At 44.8% G+C, this 19,234-nt stretch overlaps 1 protein-coding gene across 9 annotated transcripts in view; it reads right to left on the bottom strand.

Moving 5' to 3' along the window:
- The window catches only part of B3GALNT2 (beta-1,3-N-acetylgalactosaminyltransferase 2), a 345,788-nt gene that overhangs the window by 213,575 nt on the left and 112,979 nt on the right, over nucleotides 1-19,234 (bottom strand). For all 9 annotated transcript variants that reach the window (XM_033936244.1, XM_033936247.1, XM_033936246.1 and 6 more), the window contains one exon: nucleotides 5,633-5,711. In XM_033936244.1, the coding sequence (XP_033792135.1) occupies nucleotides 5,633-5,711 (79 nt within the window). The remainder of the gene's footprint in view (nucleotides 1-5,632; nucleotides 5,712-19,234) is intronic.

Consider the following 19,234-nt stretch of genomic DNA (forward strand, 5'->3'; position numbering starts at 1 on the left):
TTTCCAGGATTTGTATTAGAACCCTTGTTATTAGCTATTCAGCAAGCGAAGGAGATACAGGGTATTCCTCGTAGAGATCAGGAATATAAAGTCTCTGCTTATGCAGATGATATACTGCTTTATTTGAGGAATCCTGAGACAACCATTCCTTGCTTACTTGAAATGATTGAGAAATTTGGAAAATTTTCAGGATACAAGATAAATTGGAGTAAACCAGAAATTCTTCCACTTAATGTCCACTGTACAAAAGGTTTGTTTGATTCATTTTCCTTTCTTTGGAAAGAAGATGGAATAAAGTATTTAGGCATTTGGATTAAAAATACACTGGAAGAAACAATGAAAATAAATGAAAATTTTTTATTACAGAAGGTAAAAGAAATGTGTGAGCAATGGAATCTTTTACATCTTTTGTGGTGGTGGAGAGTCCAAACTATTAAAATGATGATTTTGCCTGTGGTTTGTTATCAGATGAGTATGTTGCCGGTTTTTTTCAAGGGTCCTTTTATAAAAAATTAAATAGCATTCTTACAAAATTTATTTGGCTGAGTAAAACTGCTAGAGTTGCTTTAGTATCTTTACAAAAGCCGATTTCAGAGGGAGGGGTAAATTTTCCCAATTTTTATAGGTACCATCAATTCTATATTTTGCGCCAGGGTATGTATTGGGTCCTCCCAGAGCTCATGGAAAAACTCCCAGATTGGTTGTGGTTAGAATGGCAACTCATGTCTCCTATACGTCTATGCCATGTTCTCAGTATCAAAATGCCTAGGTACTGTAAAGATAACAGAACATTAGTTGATACATGGAAAACATTGCAATATGTAAGTAATTTAACAACTATTCCAATTCACAAATCAATCTATATGGCTGAACTCCAAGATTCAAATTGGCGTAGAAAAAGCTTGTCTGGAAGCATTGGATGATAGCAGGAATACGTTTATTGGATGATGTTATCTCTAATGGTAAACTGCTTGAGTTTTCACAGTTGCAACATAAATATGGCCTCAATAAATCAGAAAGTTTTAGATGGTTGCAATTGAAGCAGAATGTTGTCAACCCAAGTGGCCAAAGTATCCTATACTCATATGTAAAGCATATACCACTTAATATGAGAAATACACTGGACAGGTAGCATAATCTTGTTCAGGAAAAAAGGCCTCAGATTCGGAGCATATGCGTAGTCCTATCATGGACTGAATGGTCAGCGTAATGTTACAGCTCCATACTCTAGTCATAGGCTAAACAACCTGGACTTAATCATTTTTAAATAATTTTTTGAAACTTTTTCTTTAGTGAAGCTTAAATAGTGTGATTAATGAAGCACTATTTAAGCTTCACTAAAGAAAAAGTTTCAAAAAATTATTTAAAAATGATTAAGTCCAGGTTGTTTGGCCTATGACTGGAGTATGGAGCTGTAACATTACGCTGACCGTTCAGTCCATGATAGGACTACGCGTATGCTCCGAATCTGAGGCCTTTTTTCTTGAACAAGATTATGCTACCTGTCCAGTGTATTTCTCATATTAAGTGGTATATGCTTTACATATGAGTATGCTACTGAAGCAGGCCATTCAGGCGGGGTTCCCCGAGTGGAAAAACCTTAATAATCAATATAGTACGGCGTTCTTATGCTTTCAGGCAGACTTCCTGGGTCACAAGGCTGCCCAGTGGTATAAATTGCTGACTGGATTTATTTAAAAAGTGATATTCTCAATGTGCAAATGTGTTTATGTATTATCACACTTATTGTATGTATAAAGATGAATAAAGATTTACAAAAAAAAAAAAAAGATTTTCCAGGATTTTGCCTCTATAACTTTGAAGCGGCGCCAGGAGCTTCATCCACTCAAGCTGTTGCTGTGTGACAAGAGCATTCGCTGTAAATGGCAGCACCCGTTTGCCCTTGTCTATTACCTGGAGGGTCAACTTCACTGGATCCGTTACAAGGAGGAAACAATGGAGCAATTTCCTCAACTAAAGCCTGAAGCTGAAAAGACTCCGGCTGAACCACGGGATTCCCCTAAGCCACAGCAGCCCAGATGGCAGAGGCCGATGTTGGAAAAACGATGGCTGCAGAGACAATCATCCGACAATCATCCCTAGTGCAAGTTGTAGCAGATCCAAAAGGATGACTGACTACTTGGAATTCATTATGGGGAGAGTTGTGCCTTTCACATGTTAAAGGCCTTGTGGCTTTGGTTTAAATTGAAGACTGGATGATCTGATATGATGCGGCTAGATTGTGTACAGTATACCCTTTCAGGGGGTGGTTCTGCATTTGCTGATTTTGTGTGTTACCACGAATGTGGTTTGAGCTATTTGCCATTGAATGTGTTTGCTGGGGTGTTATGGGGTACTGGATTGCTTGCATACAATGGGACATGGAGTTGGGGGTCCTTCCTCTTACATGCATGGAAACTCCGCTAGGGAGTTCTATGGGCGACAGGACAGGGGGGATTGAGGTGTGGGGGGGGTATAGGGGAGGGGTTGAGGAGGGATATAGTATGCAGTCTTTGCTATGGACTTTTCTGGGGATAAGGGGGGTGGGCATGGTACAGCTGACACTTTAGCTTGGAGTGGGGTGTCTCTGGATAGACAGAGCTGGTGGCTATTAGACCAAGAATAAGATATTACTTTTCCAACAGTGGACCTTATCTGCATAACATGTAATGCTATGGGACTTAATAACCCTATTCGGCGACAGTTGCTTTTTAAGGAGGCTCTGTGGCTTCGGACCTTGATCCTTTTCGTGCAGGAGACCCATTTACTTAGTAAACATGAACATTTGTTAAGACATGTGAGATACCAGGGTGGTTATTTGGCATCCAATATTAAAGGGGGAACAAAAACAAAGGGGGTAAGGTATAGGGTTGGCCAGGTCCCTAGTGCATGAGGTACATAAGGTTGTTTGCGACCCGGAGGGTAGATTCCTGCTGCTTCGGGTGTCAATTGGCACTGAACGTTTCACTCTTCTCAATATTTATGCTCCCAATGAAGGTCAAGGATCCTTTTATCAAGGCATGGACGCACAGTAGAAACTCCTGTAGAGCAGGGATTTTAATCGTATTTTAGATCCTGCCTTGGATAACACCGCGATCAAGACCCACTAGGCACACAAGGATTGCAAACAGCTTTACTCCCTCTTGAATCATTGGGGGTTGTGTGATCACTGAAGACTTAAGACACTCCAGTTCCCGTGGTTATACGTTCCAGTCACGGGTACATGCTTCAAGTTCTAGAATTGATTTTTGGTTGGGTGACGGACTCCTGGACGCGTGGGTGGTAGGGAGTGAAATCCATACTAGTACACTTTCTGATCATGATCCCGTAGAGTTGTTTTTACGGATACCAGAGGAGGCTTCTCCCAGGCCTCCCTGGATACTCCCGGATGCATTGTTGAACGAACCACGTTATGTAGATAAAACAATAAAACCGGCAGCAAAATGCGCAACGGCCTCAAAAATGACGAACAGAATGTTGGGCATTATCAAAAAAGGTATCACTACCAGAACCAAGGAAGTTATCCTCCCGCTGTACAGGGAAATGGTGCGACCACATCTGGAGTACTGCATCCAGTACTGGTCGCCGTACCTAAAGAAAGATATGGCGATACTTGAGAGGGTCCAGAGAAGAGCAACAAAAATGATAAAGGGCATGGAAAACCTCTCATATGCTGAGAAGCTGGGGCTCTTTTCCCTGGAAAAGCGGAGACTTAGAGGGGATATGATAGAAACTTATAAGATCATGAAGGGTATAGTGAAGGTAGAGAGAGACAGATTCTTCAGACTGGTGGGGGCAACAAAAACTAGAGGGCGCTCAAAAAAATTGAAGGGAGATAGGTTCAGAACAAATGCTAGGAAGTTCTTCTTCACCCAGAGGATGGTGGACACCTGGAATGTGCTTCCAGAGGAGGTGGTTGAGCAGAGTACGATTTTGGGTTTCAAAAAGGGATTGGACGAGTTCCTGAAGGGAAAGGGAATCCAGGGGTACAATTAGAGGGTTACTATACAGTACAAAATGCTCTTGAGTAATAGATCACTACAGGTCCTTGACCTGGGGGGCCGCGGCGGGAGCGGACTGCTGGGCATGATGGACCTATGGTCTGACTCGGCAGAGGCAATGCTTATGTGCTTATGATTAAAGACCTGGATATCAATGATCAGGAAGGGGTGTCTCTCGGACTCTCTGGGAAGCTGGTAAAGCTGTGATGCAGGGCAAGATCATTGACCTTCAAGCGTATAGTTATAAAACCCGGGTCGAAAAAGAGGCTTCTCTATGGAGTGAACTGCATTCTATTAAATGCAGGATGAGACAAGGTCATGTTATGTTAAATGATGCGGGGTGTGAACCGGAGCTTACCCAAGCATTGCGGGATTTGGAGCTTGTATCAGTGGTAGATGTGCTGTAGAGTGTGCCAGGAACATTTTGAGTTTAATAATAAAGCTAGTAAGGTGCTGGCGAATAAGCTTAAGAAACAAGCTACACTTGATAATATCTCCCAGATTTATGATGACCAGTGGTGTCTCTGCGGCACCACCCCTGAGATCAATGCAGTCTTTTTTGACTACTATCAGGCACTTCGGAGAATCTCAGAGAGAGCGAGAACTCGAAGGCCTTGAGCATGTGCAGATGTTCAAGGCCCAGCAAAAAGAAGAGGGCAGATCTTCGGGCACCGGCATGTCCTGTGCGTTGGTGCTGGTGCCGGGTGCCAAATGGGGGGTAAGCGATGTGTTCGGGTGGGTGGATTGGTGTGGGGGGGGATGTCAGATCACAGTGGGGGGGGGGGGGCGACGCCAGCTGGGAGGGCACTCGCACATAGAGGTAAGCTTGGTTTCCGAGGCACTGATTTTGCGAATGTTTGGCTCGTCTTGCAAAACACTCACAAACTGGTGCACTCGTAAACCGAGTTACCACTGTATTTCCCTTCTATGGAATTTATGTTCTGCTATGAAATACACTTCTGGAACATGAATGAAATATATTTACATGAAATATATTTTTACAAGGCATTACAAAAGTGAAGGGAAAAAAGAGGCAGTGACTATACTGAAATCTTGCAACTGGATATCAGTTGTCCATGCTGCTTTTTGTATAAGAGTTTATTACGTTTTTGAGAAATAATCTTTTAGTATTTTTTTGGCATAATTTTTTGCGTTTACTGTATAATTGATTACACTATTTGTAAACAAAATAAGACACTTATCTGTATTACAAAAATCAAGAGAAAAGGATCTTGCAACTGAAAATAATTTGTCCATTTTTCTTTTTGTACAAGAGTTTACATCTTCATTTTGTTAGATTACCTACCAATTTTTGAGTTTACTACATAACTTATGACACCACTAATAAACCAAATGGGGTATGTATATGTTTGAAGCATTACACGCATTGGCTTTTATTAAACCACAGTAGAGCTTTATACTTCAGGCCAGTGAGGTAAATGCTCAGTCTGACACACATAGAAATTGAATGAGCATCGGAGCATTTACCTCACTGGCCTGAAGTATAAAGCTCTACCACAGTTTAGTAAAAGGAGCCCATAGAGATGCAAGTTGTATTTCAAAAAGACATTCAAAGTAAAAACTGCAAGAATTTTTTTTCCGCTGTCCTGTAGCCAATTGCAAATACATACCATGAATTGTATAAGTGAATCCCCCGGCTATTCCTTCTACACCTTCTGCAAGTTCATAACGCAATAATCCTTCCTCAACCTAATGGAGACATTGCATAAAATAGCTGTGATATTTAAAATGGACTTATAAAAAGTTAACAATCTTAAATTACTTGAAATATGTTTTTAAAGCCATACACAAAAATAATGTAATAGACATCATACACGCTACAAAAACATTTTACAATTTTAAGTTGAAACAATTTGTACTAAACAATATCACAATAAATAATAATGAACAATGAGAAAAAAAATACCCATCAAGGGTAATCCTCTAACATATCTACAATCCAGGATCTACAGAGTAAAGACAAACAAATAAAAATTAGAACCATGGTCTAACCCCTGCGGAGTACCTCAAGGGTCACCATTATCCCCTACACTCTTCAATCGCTATATTGCATCCCTTGGCACCTGCCTAGACAAATTAGGCTTAACTTCTATAACTATGCAGACGACATCACCATCCTCCTTCCTTTTGACAGACCATGACAGACACACTACATAGAACACTAGAAACAGTGGCAACATGGATGAAAGAACACAAACTAAAGCTGAACCCAGAAAAAACAAAATTTATACTCCTCGAAAAAACCAAAGCCCCAACCATAACAAACTTAGTATTCAACTCAAATCACATACCACATTCAACCCACCCTAAAACTCCTAGGAATGATGATAGACAGATACTGTACCATGCAACTACAAATCAACAAAACAATCCAGAAATCATTTGCGGTCATGCAAAACTTAGGGCAAATCCAAAAATTCTTCGACAGAAAACAATTCCAGCTCATGGTCCAATCCCTAGTCCTAGGTCTTCTAGACTACTGCAACATGCTCTATCTTCCCTGCCCTGCAGTCATGATAAAACAACTACAAACAATACAAACACAGCTCTCAGACTTATCCATTCGCTGAATAAATACGACCACATCACCGCCGCATACCTTGACTCACACTGGCTCCCAATACAAGCAAGAAATCTATTAAAATTTTACTATCTCCTATTCAAAGCAATGAATGGAGACAGCCCAGCCTGCTTGAACAACCGCCTTATCCGATACCATTCAATCACTCCTCAATCAGAGGCATCAAACGCACAAAAATGTACGACAGCCTACTGGCCACACAGGCAGCAAAACTAGACCATCAACTCTCCAAACTACTGATCATGATACCAGAACAACCCAAAACTTTCAGAAGAGAAATAAAAGAGAGGCGTAGTCAGTAGAAGGAAGAAGGCCCCTGTACAGGTCATTGGTAAGGCCCCATTTGGAGTATTGTGTTCAGTTTTGGAGACCATATCTGGCGAAATACGTAAGAAGACTTGAGGCAGTCCAGAGGAGGGCAACGAAAATGATAGGAGGCTTGCGCCAGAAGACGTATGAGGAGAAACTGGAAGCCCTGAATATGTATACCCTAGAGGAAAGGAGAGACAGGGGAGATACGATTCAGACGTTCAAATACTTGAAGGGTATTAACGTAGAACAAAATCTTTTCCAGAGAAAGGAAAATGGTAAAACCAGAGGACATAATTTGAGGTTGAGGGGTGGTAGATTCAGGGGCAATGTTAGGAAATTCTACTTTACGGAGAGGGTAGTGGAATGCGCTCCTGAGAGAGGTGGTGGAGAGTAAAACTGTGACTGAGTTCAAAGAAGCGTGGGATGAACACAGAAGATTTAGAATCAGAAAATAATATTAAATATTGAACTAGGCCAGTACTGGGCAGACTTGCACGGTCTGTGTCTGTGTATGGCTGTTTGGTGGAGGATGGGCTGGGGAGGGCTTCAATGGCTGGGAGGGTGTAGATGGGCTAGAGTAAGTCTTAACAGAGATTTCGGCAGTTGGAACCCAAGCACAGTACCGGGTAAAGCTTTGTATTCTTGCCCAGAAATAGCTAAGAAGAAGGAAAAAAAAAATAAAATTTACATTGAATCAGGTTGGGCAGACTGGATGGACCATTCGGGTCTTTATCTGCCGTCATCTACTATGTTACTATGTATAAACCCTGCTCTTCAAGAAATCCATCAGGACAAACTAACACCGCAGGAAGTATTTCAATCTCCCCCAGATCCCACAACCTTCTAACTAAATTATCTATCTTGTAATGATCCTGTAACAATGCCCAGATCTCTCCCGAAGTAACCTGCTCTACTTTGTAACTCTCCTGGAAATGTCCAGATAACCTCTTGTGTAATCTGCTTTGAACCGCAAGGTAATAGCGAAATAAAAATCAATAATGCAATGTAATAACTATATTCCTCTAATGAAAAAACAACTACCCTCCCTATCCCATTTCCAAGGAAAGATTAGATTCTGAACTTTGCTAATCTTCTTTCTTGTGCTAGATGTCTGAGAAACAAAACTGGAGAATTAGAGACAATAGGAAGACACGATGAACTGGAAATCATTGGCATAACAGAAACATGGTGGAATGATGAAAACAAATGGGACACAGTACTACAGGGATACAAACTATACTGAAGAGATAGAGTAGGGCAGAAAGGTGGAGGTATTGCCCTATATGTTCAGAATGGAGTAGAAACTGTTAGAGAGGCTACAACGGCAATGACAGAGAAGCTGGAGTCCCTCTGGATCAATATTCCTAGACACAATGGTGCAGACACAAAAATTGGCCTTTACTATCGACCCCCAAGACAGACAGAGGAGACAGACTCAGAAATGATAGAGGAAATTAAACAAGAATTTAAGACAGGTAGTGTAATAATCATGGGAGACTTCAATTTCCCGGGGATAGACTGGAACCTGGGAACCTCGAACTGCGACAAGGAGGCCAAGCTCCTGGAAGCACTAGGGGACTGCTTTCTGGAACAAATGGTGGGAGAGCCGATGAGAGGAAACACTACCTTGGACTTGGTCCTAAATGGCATTACGGGACCGACTAAAGAAGTAGAAGTCACGGTCCCGCTGGGGACTAGTGATCACAACATGATCAACTTTAAACTTGACATCAGGAAAGGGAAATGTACCAAAACCTTAACCACGACCTTAAACTTTAAAACAGGGAAGATACGATAGCATGAGAGCCATGGTGAAACAACTGCTCAAGAAAAAGATGGACAAAGTTAAAATGTTAGATCAGGCATGGTCCCTACTGAAAAATACTATCATGGAAGCACAAAATCTCTACATTCCGCGGATTTCCAAAGAAAGGAAAACTAATGGCAAAGGAGAACCGGCATGGCTTACTAGAGAGGTGAAGGAAGCCATAAAAGAAAAGAAGGACTCTCTTAAAAAATGGAAACGCATGAAAACAACCGAAGCTTGGAACAAGCACAAAGATGACCAAAAGAAATGTCACAAGGCGGTGAGGGATGCCAAAAAGACTATGAGGAGAAAATAGCGCAAGAGGCCAAAAATTTCAAGCTCTTCTTTAGATACGTAAAAGGAAAAAAACCTGCAAAAGAGGCGGTGGGACCGCTGGATGACCAGGAAAGAAAAGGATACATCAAGGAAGACAAACAAATTGCAGACAGACTAAATTCCTTCTTTGTGTCTGTCTTTACGAAGGAGGACACCGCAACAATACCAGAAGCAGTGAAAGTGTTCAAAGGAGTAATAGAGGACAGCCTCACCACAGTAGAAGTAGACTTGGACCAGATATACTACCAGATCGACAATCTTAAAAGCGACAAATCCCCTGAACCTGATGGAATTCACCCGAGAGTCTTAAGAGAATAATAATAATTAAAAAAAGTAATAATAACAAGTTTATATACCGCAGGACTGTGAAGTTCTATGCGGTTTACAAAGATTAAAAGATGGTACAAATTGATTGAACTTAATAGAAAGTGGTTAATAGGTCAAGAGAACTGTTATTGAAGAGAAAGAGTTGTACGGGTCAGCTGTCTAGATACTTCAGGAACAGATATGTTTTTAGGTAGAGAATGACACGGTGGTGGTTACCCGTGGCTAGCCGCGGGTAACCCGCTGAAACGGGGAAGAAAAAATAGTGGCCTCTGCGGGGATGGGGACAAGGCCATTCACCGCCCTGTGGAGCGGTGAATGGACTTGTCTCCGCAGTGAGGCAATCAAGGATCGCGCGGTCCCCACCCGGCCATCTCCCTCCCTCCACCTTACTTTAGAATTGTAGAGCACTGTTCCTCAACCGCCGGTTGAATTTCTGCCGGTCCGTGCGGAAAAAAAAAAAAAGCCTCTCCTTTTCCCCTGCTCTCAGTTGCTAAAGCCGACAGGAAGTCTTTCCGATGTCAATTCTGATGTCGGAGAGGATGTTCTGGGCCAGCCAATCGCTGCCTGACTGGTCCAGAACGTCCTCTCCTACTTCAGAATTGAGTCGGAAAGAAGACTTCCGGCTTTAGCAGCTGCAGCATGGCGGTAAGAGAAGGGGAAAAGGAGGGAGACTTTTTTTTTTTTTTTGAGCAGCAGGGAGGCAGCAGGCTGGCTTTGGCTAGGGAGAGAGAAAGGTTTAAAGTCAGGTAAGGCTTCGGGGGTGGGGGTGGGACAAATATTCTTGGTATGTGGGATGGGATAACTACAAAGGAAGGGGAGAGAGGGTGTATTTACACTTTATATGACACCTATATCGCTGTAAAAGCAAGTCTGATTTGTTTCAGAATTCAGATATATTCAAATCATTGCCACGAATCATGGTTTAAAAGCTTTACCGGGTAGTCCTGCTCTAAAGGTGGGGCTAAAACCAGAATATCTACTGCATTATTGTATTCGGCCAGGCAGGCTCATCCTAGCACGCTGCACATGCTGAGAATTTGCAGACCGAGGCAAGAGGGGAGGCAGTGAGAGGGACATAAGAAGGAGGCACTAGGGGCACTAAAGACATGGAAAGGAGGCACTAGGGGCACTAAAGACAGGAAGGGGCACTAAGGACATGGGAAGGAGGTACTGGGGCACTAAAGACATGGGAAGGAGGCACTGGGGGCACTAAAGACAGGAAGGGGCACTAAGGACATTGGAAGGAAGCACTGGGGCACTAAAGACAGGAAGGGGCACTAAGGACATTGGAAGGAGGCACTGGGGGCACTAAAGACAGGAAGGGGCACTAAGGACATGGGAAGGAGGCACTGGGGCACTAAAGACATGGGAAGGAGGCACTGGGGGCACTAAAGACAGGAAGGGGCACCTTGGACATGGGAAGGAGGCACTGGGGGCACTAAAGACATGGGAAGGAGGCACCGGGGGCACTAAAGACATGGGAAGTAGGCACCGGGGGCACTAAGGACATAGGAAGGAAAGAGGGAGGGAATAGAAAGGGACAATTCTTGGGCCTGAGTGCAGAAGAAAGAAAGGATACACAGACAGAAGGAAACGCAACCAGAGACTCATGAAATCAATCACCAGACAGCAAAGGTAGGAAAAATGATTTTATTTTCAATTTAGTGATCAAAATGTGCTCCGTGCTCTATGATCGTAAACATCGATTCCAACTGCTCTACCCTGCGCTGCTGCGGATCTGGACTGCTTCGGGCTGGAAAAGTTTTGCTTCGGCGGATGATGCTCAGGCCTATTTAGATTCTTTGCCCGGGGATTCTGGGTCTTCCTCGGCCCCCTGATAGCTGTCGGGCGTGGGGTCGTGGTTGCAGCTTCTGTTGGTGCTTCATTGGACTATGTTGGTGCACTGAGCTTTGATTGCTCAGCAGACTTTTACCCATTGCCTGGCAGCCTGGATGGCCGCTGATCATCGTGCATCTCCCCTGGGTCTACCTGCTGGAGTTCCCGCTTGCTTGTCAGCATTGTGCTTCTACCTTTGTTTGTTTCTGCACTCTGGGATGGGAGCTTCTTTGCCCGGCTGGCTCCCGGCTGGCCACTGGGGGCTTGAGTGGTGTCTGGTGGCCCCTTTGCCTCTTCCAACTCGTCGGGCACTTTGGCGGTGTCAGGGGCATATTTCTGCGAAGTAATGAGCCCGGGTGTTCCTCTTAGGCTGAGAACTGGATCTCTTTGCTGTGGACCTCTGACACTTTTTGGGCTACTGGACTTTGCTGGCGTGGGATGTTCTTGGCTCCATGGAGCACATGTTGTTGCTGTGTGGGGGTGCTCTTTTGATTGTTGTGTGTTGTATGATTGAGTAGTATTTGTTTCGGGTTTGTGTGGCTAGTGTGGTTGGCCTGGGTTGGGCTGGGTTCCCTGGGGGGGGGGGGGTGCTTGTTTGATTTCCCTTTGTTTGGAGATTTGTTTGGACTCAGTGAGCCCTTCCTTATATGGGATTTGAGCTAGTTTGTAGCCTTCTTGTTTGTGTGGTAATATGGGATGTTTGCATGTATCCCCTGGAGTTGCCTTTTGGGTGGGTGGTCCGAGGAGCTCTGTTATTCCCGGGTGCCTCTTGTGGCTGTGGATTTTTGTCTCTCTTGTTCTTGAGGGTTAGCACTCCCTGGACTTTTGATTGTGTGGCTGGATGGTTGAGTGTGGCTGTTTTGGTGTAAGGGCGGCTGGGGGGGGGTTTGATCTGGGTTGGGTTTTTGGTGGGAGGCTTTTTGGGTGGGTGCGGTTGGAGGACCTGGGAGCCCTACTCCTTCTCTGCTCCACTTTTGTGGAACGGAGCGTGGGATAGTAGTTGGGGATCTGGGGGAATTGGTTTGGGAGGATGGGGATGGGGTGGGGTTGAGTTGGGTTTGATTTGGGGGAGTGGGGGGTCCTCCTTCAGACTGTTTTTTAAGTATTTACAGTTTCAGTCTTGCTTTTATAAGGTTTTCCGGGTGTTGCTGATTGTATGGCATTTCTACTCCGGGGGGAGGCTGGGCTCCTGGGGTAGTTCCCTTCTTCTTTTTCTTTCTTCTCTGCTTCACTTTTATCCTGATTTTCCGACCTGAGTACCCCTTTTAGGCTTGCCTCTTGGAATGTGGGGGGCATTTCGTCGCCGATAAAGAGATCTAAAATTTTAGCTGCTTTACAACGTTATCATGCGGATATTGCTTGTTTACAGGAAACTCGTCTGACTGACGCGGAGCATCTTAAGCTGTGTCGCTCCAGGGTGGGGGAGGTTCATTTTGCCTCCTCCCAGGGACGCCACGGTGGCATTGCGGTGATGGTTCGTAAGTCTTCGCCCATTGGAATGCAGGTTCTAGACATGGCTATTGATGGCAGATCTCTGCTCTTACGCTTGACCTTGGGGACTCGCTCCTATCTCTTCCTTGTGATTTACGGTCTCAATTCGGGGGAGTCGGCCTTTTTGCATCGGCTGCTTCGTCTTTGCTCTCGTTTTGCCGGTGATCTGCTTCTTATTCTGAGAGATTTTAATTTAGTGTTGAATCCTGACCTGGACAAATCCGGTACCTCTTCCTCCTCTTTGGGTGCTAAGGGTCGCCATCTTTCTGACTTTTGTGATACTCTATCAGTGGTAGATCCTTGGAGACTTCTTCACCCTGAAGTTCGTGACCATCCTGGGAGATTTCAATTTCCCAGACTACCCCAACACCTCAGGACAAATTGACAACTTCCTCTCCTCCCTCACCGACCTGGGATTTCATCAAGCTATAACCACCCCCACAAACTCAGCAGGCAACATCTTAGACCTGTTCTTCACCCTCAGTGGCCCAACCGCAAAGCCCCAACAAACAACTTATACCACCACACCAGTCCCATGGTCAGACCACCACCTCATTGAATTCGAATTCCCACTCGAAACTACCCTAGCCCCGCGTAAAAACCCTACCCCTCCCACCCTACGTCAACTCCCTAACTTAGTCAGTCCTCCAGCCATGGCCGCGGGCATTTGCACCCTAAATGATACCTGCACCCAACATCCCCACTCCATTGACCAGGCAGCCTCAGCATGGCACTCCAACATCCAATCCCTCTATAATAGCCTCGCCCAGACAAAAACAACCCAAATAATCACCAACAAAGCACCTGCTCCCTGGTACACCCGTGACCTCCGATCCATAAAACGATCGCTGAGGAAAGCAGAAAGGATCTGGGTCAAACACCCGAACTCAGAAACCAAAGCCCACTGGAATAACATATCCATCACCTACAAAGCTGCCATCCTAGAAGCGAAAAAGACCTACTACTCTCGTCTCCTACAACTAGCCCCTTCTAGATCCAAACAACTGTTCACCCTCACAAACAAACTCTTCACCAGCGCCCAAAGAAAAAGCCACAACAACATAACAGAACTTGATAGCGAGACTCTCTCGGACTTCTTCCAGTCCAAAGTACAAACTATCCGAGATAATCTTGACATCAACACCAAACCCACTCCTATTCAGCCCCAACCGATTCCAAATACCCCACCCTCCGCCGCTTTCTCCCAATTACATACGGCCACTCATGCCAAGGTTCTCGAAATCCTGAGAGAACTCAAACCCTCCAACACCATCCTCGATCCCTGCCCATCCAGCCTCCTGCTGTCCACAGAAGACGCCATGGCAGAATCCATCCTCCCCATCATTAACACCTCTCTAACCACTGGGACTGTGCCCCTCAGCTAGAAGTCAGCTATTATCAAGCCCACTCTCAAAAAACCCACCCTTGATCCTAACGAACCCGGCAACTATCGCCCAGTCTCCAACCTCCCATTTGTCTCCAAACTCCTTGAACGAATTGTGCTCCACCGACTTCACCCTTTCATTGAAGAACAAGCTGCTCTATCCCCTGCCCAGTCCGGCTTCCGAAAAGGCCACAGCACAGAGTCAGTACTCCTTGATATCATTGATGACAGCTGGGCAATACTCGACAAAGGCAGTGATGCCCTACTAGTCCTACTTGACCTCAGCGCTGCCTTTGACACAGTCGACCACCACCTTCTCACATCCAGACTCTATGACCTCGGAATCAAGGACACAGCCCTCCAATGGATCACCTCCTTCCTCCATCAAAGGACCCAGACTGTCCTACTAGGAACACACAAATCTTGCCCCAAGCCTATCAAATATGGTGTTCCTCAAGGCGCCCTTCTATCCCCCCTCCTATTCAACCTCTACATCAGGCCTGTCATTGATATAGCGCAGAAATATAGCATTAAAATCCACTCTTATGCAGATGACATCCAGCTGCTCCTCCCACTAGGCGAGAACCGATCGTCCCAAATTACTAACCTCCAACATTGCCTCTCTGACATGAAAACTTGGATGTCAAACAACAAACTTCAACTGAACGCCTCTAAAACAGAACTCTTATGGATCAGGAAAAAAAGCACCAAATTCACACGTCCTACCTTAGCATGGGACTCCACTCTACTAACAGCAACAGATCAGGTACTGTGACCAGCCAGGTATTCTCCTTGCCAAGGTCCCAGTTAGGGCAGGGGAAAAAGTAAAAATGAAATCCCGGGGAGGAAGCAGGAAGGTACATATGGTTCCTGAGAATGATAATTTATCTTTTGACCACCAGAGGGAGCTTGAACTGTTTGAGGAAGAATTAGGTGATCTATCTCCAAGTCACCACCGGGGGAGCCCAAGAGGTCCCTGGAACACTGCTGACTCAACTAGAGTAGGGCGTTGCCCCAGAGTATTTAAACCTGCAGTTGAGAGCAGACAAGCAGGCCAGCTAGGGAGAAGGTTTAAACCTTTTTTCCCTAGGGAGTCCCCTGGGCCAAGCAGGAGCAACAAACCTATTCCCATGGAACTGTTAGAAGCTGGACAAGCTGAGGAGCTGCTGATTCCAGAGGAGGAACAACCCATGGAGTGTGAAGAAAGTCTTACAGAGTGTGCTCCTGGTTTTCCTGAGGCCATGCAGGTGGACTGGGCCTCAAGCTGTAAAAAGTGAGTTTTGGTTTTTCACTTGACTGTTTGGACTATTTTGTTTTTGTAAGCTAGGAGTGTGAATTGTTGGGAGAGGTTTTGCTAACACCCTGAGAGGGAATTTTGAAAGCCTGTCTTGAGGCCTATATTTTACAAAACCTGTGACACTCTCCTTTCCTGGCAGTGGACTGAGTCTGCCAGAAGCTTTATTTGAACTTTGGGCACTGTGGTTTGGTGAACCAGTGCCATGAACTTTATTTTTGTTGGAGAAACTACCTGTTGTGGAGCAGGCAGTGCTAGCTCTGAGGAGAGCTGGATCCTCAGGTGCAGCGGGGACTAAAATAACACTGAGAGCAAGTTTGGACTTTATTTTGTACTGTTTATTTGCTTGCTCTTTTGGCATTTTTGTTTTGCTGCTGTTTGAAGTTCTGACAATTCTTCTGCTGCATTGATGAACTGCTTACCTTTGTGAAGAAAGGAATAAAATTGAATTATTTTTTTTTTATGAACTACAATTGTTGTAGCTTTGATTTGTGGTTCCTGTCTAAAGTCCAGTCCTGCAGGGTGACTCCATTTCGGGTCACACGCTGTTGTGCTATTTTGATGTAACCACTAGGAGTGCTGTTGAGCCCTAGTCTGGGCTACAGTGGTGGCTACAGTACGCAGCCTAGGAGTAACCTTAGATAGACACCTATCCCTATCTGCCCACATATCCCAAATAATCTCCACCTCCTTCTACTACCTCCGCCAACTGAAAAGGATCAAACCCTACATCTCCACACCTGACCTCGCCCAACTCCTCTACGCATATGTCCTCTCCAGAATGGATTACTGTAACTCCCTATTTAATGGACTAACCAAAAATAATCTCAAATGTCTCCAACGTGTCCAAAATGCAGCTATCTGCCTCCTACACAACCTCAACTACCATGATCCCAACTCCCCAGCACTCCGCGCTGAATACTAGCTCCCAATTAGCCAGCGCTGTGCTTTCAAGGCCCTAGCAATAGCCCACAAGAGAATTTATGCCACCACCCCCTCCTACATAAAATCCAAGCTTCCCATCTACACCCCCACTCGCACCCTCCGCTCAAAATCTGAAATACGCCTATGCATTCCCCCTGGAAGGTCCCTCCTCTCAGAAACTGCCCGCAAACGATCCTACAGCCACTTCATTCCACATCTCTGGAATCAACTCCCCCCTCAACTCAGGCAACAGAACTCTTTATTGACATTCCGTAAAATGGTAAAGACCCTCCTCTTCAACTAAAGGTCTCCCTCAGTCTACACCCCCCCTTAAGCCCCACCTCTGTCTTCTCTCCCCTGTTTAACTTCTCCCTAAATTTCAGTATAGTCCTCTCTTAGTCTGTACTCTGATAAATTGTCTGTACTCTGAGAAATTGTTTGTACTCTGAGAAATTAGTCTGTACTCTCTCTTCTCTCCCGTCTAACTTCTCCCTAAATTTCAGTATAGTCCTCTCTTAGTCTATACTCTGATAAATTGTATCTAAACTGAAATAACTTGTACTAAACTAATCTACTTATCTAAACTAAACTGCTTATACTTAAACTCTACTCCTAATTTGCCGTATACCCCCTGTATTTAAATACTGCACAGTCTTGTATGTCCAAACATTTAAACCTATTGTACATCTTATTTGTCTAATTACTTCCATTGTGTATGTTTACTTGTAGACCGTTCTGAGCTACTGGGAGGACGGGATATAAATCTAAATAAATAAATAAAAATAAATAAATACTCATCTTTCTAGGGCTCATGGTACATGGTCTCAGATAGATCATATCTTTCTGTCCTCGCAGTTGCTCCCCTTTGTCTAGGCGGCGGAGATCGGTCCTCTGAATATTCGGATCATGCTCCGATCTGGGTTATTTCTCTGGATTCCGAATATCTTCGCACCCCGTTTTGGTGCTTTCCCGCCTATCTTGCTAAAGACAAGGAATTTCAAACCTTTTTGCAGGCCCAATGGGAGGATTACTCCACCAATAATGCTCCACACTTGGATGATCCCATTTTGTTTTGGGAGGCGGGTAAGACGGTGTTTTGGGGACACATTATCTCTTTCTTGAGTGCTCGCAACAAGCGTATCAATAAGGGAATTATTAATCTAGAAAGGGCTTTACGAGTGGCTAAACGGTCCTTTCACTTGCATTCCTCACGGGAGACCCGTGAATGCTATTTATCTACCCAGGAGACTTTAAATTCGTTACTTCACTCTCGTTCCCAACGATGGCTAGCTTTTCATAAACACCGCTTTCAACGTTTTGGCAACAAACCTGGGCGTCTCATGGCCCGCTTAGCTAAAGTTGAGACTAATAGGAAACCGATCTTGTCTCTTCGGACCCCGAGTGGGGGGGTGGTGACCAAAATGGCTGATATCTCCGGAGTGCTTTTTGACTTTTTTAGCAGGCTATATGCTGCTCCCGATGACTGTTCTCCGGAATTGTTGACGAACTATCTTCAATCTTCTAGTCTTCCTTACTTACCGGAAGATGTGGTGCCTTCTCTAAATACCCCCTTTCGGGCAGCTGAGTTGGAATCTGCTATTAAAGCTCTCCACTCTGATAGAGCACCAGGTCCGGATGGCTTTTCGGGTGACTTTACCGACTTCTTTCTCCTCATCTTTGTGGCCCTTTGCTAGCTTACTTTAACGCTGCTATAGCTAATGGCTCTTTCCCCCGTTATGCCAATGAGGACCTTATCTCATTATTGTTGAAGCCTGGCAAGGAGGCTGATTCCCCGGGATCTTATCGTCCCATCTCTCTGATCAACGTGGATCTCAAGCTTTTTGCTCGTATCTTAGCTGATCGACTTGCTTCATTTCTTTCTGACCTAATCCATGAGGATCAGGTTGGTTTTGACCGGGGACGTCAGTTGGTCTGTAATGTCCGTAAGGTTCTCTTAGCACTTGCCCATTGTCATTCTCATTGGATTCCGGCTCTGTTTATTAGTCTTGATGCTTCCAAGGCGTTTGATAGTGTCCACTGGTCTTTCTTGTTTCGTACCCTGGAACATGTTGGGTTGGGGGGGTTTCTATCTTGATGCTGTATGTTCCCTTTACTCTAACCCGCGGGCTTCGCTTCTCGTTAACGGGACATGCACGGATTCATTCTCCATTCTTCGTGGAACCCGACAGGGTTGCCCCCTTGTTGTTTCTTTTTTCCTTGGAACCTTTACTGTGCACTCTTCGGGGATGTGAGGGGTCTTTGTGTTGATGTGATTGAGTTGATATGATTGAGTTGAAAACGCTGGCTTTTGCGGATGATATGTTTTTGATTCTCACTAGGCCTGAGGATTTTTTACAGACGGTGTTGGATCTCATTTCCGAATTTGGCTTTTATTCTGGTCTGTCTCTTAATTTGGATAAGTCCTTGGCCTTACCTTTCCCGCCTGAACTGTGTTCTCGGTGGAGCGCCACCTTTCCTCTTTGTTGGGTGGACTCTACCTTGAAATACTTGGGGGTTGTTATTCCTCGGGACTTGTCTCATCTGTATCACTTGAACGTGGAACCGTTATTCCAGGCCCTTCAGAACAAATTACAGTTATGGGGAACTCTTCCCTTTTTGCTCCTGGGTCGGGTGCATCTTTACAACATGCTTATTGTCCCCTGTTGGCTCTATGTCTTTCAGGTCCTTCCTCTTTATCTGTCTTCTCGAGATGAGCGGCGGCTAACACGTTTGGTTCAGAGATTTCTTTGGTCTGTGAAACGGCCTTGGCTGCCTTATCAGAGGGCCGCGGCTCCGTGGTAAAGGGGTGGACTGGGATTATTGAACCTTCGGTACTTGACTGTTGGTTGTGGCATGTGCCACATTAATGATTTTTTCAGGGGTACTTCAGCGTTTACTAACACTTCTTTGGAACTTTCCT

The sequence above is a fragment of the Geotrypetes seraphini genome, chromosome 3 (assembly GCF_902459505.1).
Source record: "Geotrypetes seraphini chromosome 3, aGeoSer1.1, whole genome shotgun sequence".
NCBI lineage: Eukaryota > Metazoa > Chordata > Amphibia > Gymnophiona > Dermophiidae > Geotrypetes > Geotrypetes seraphini.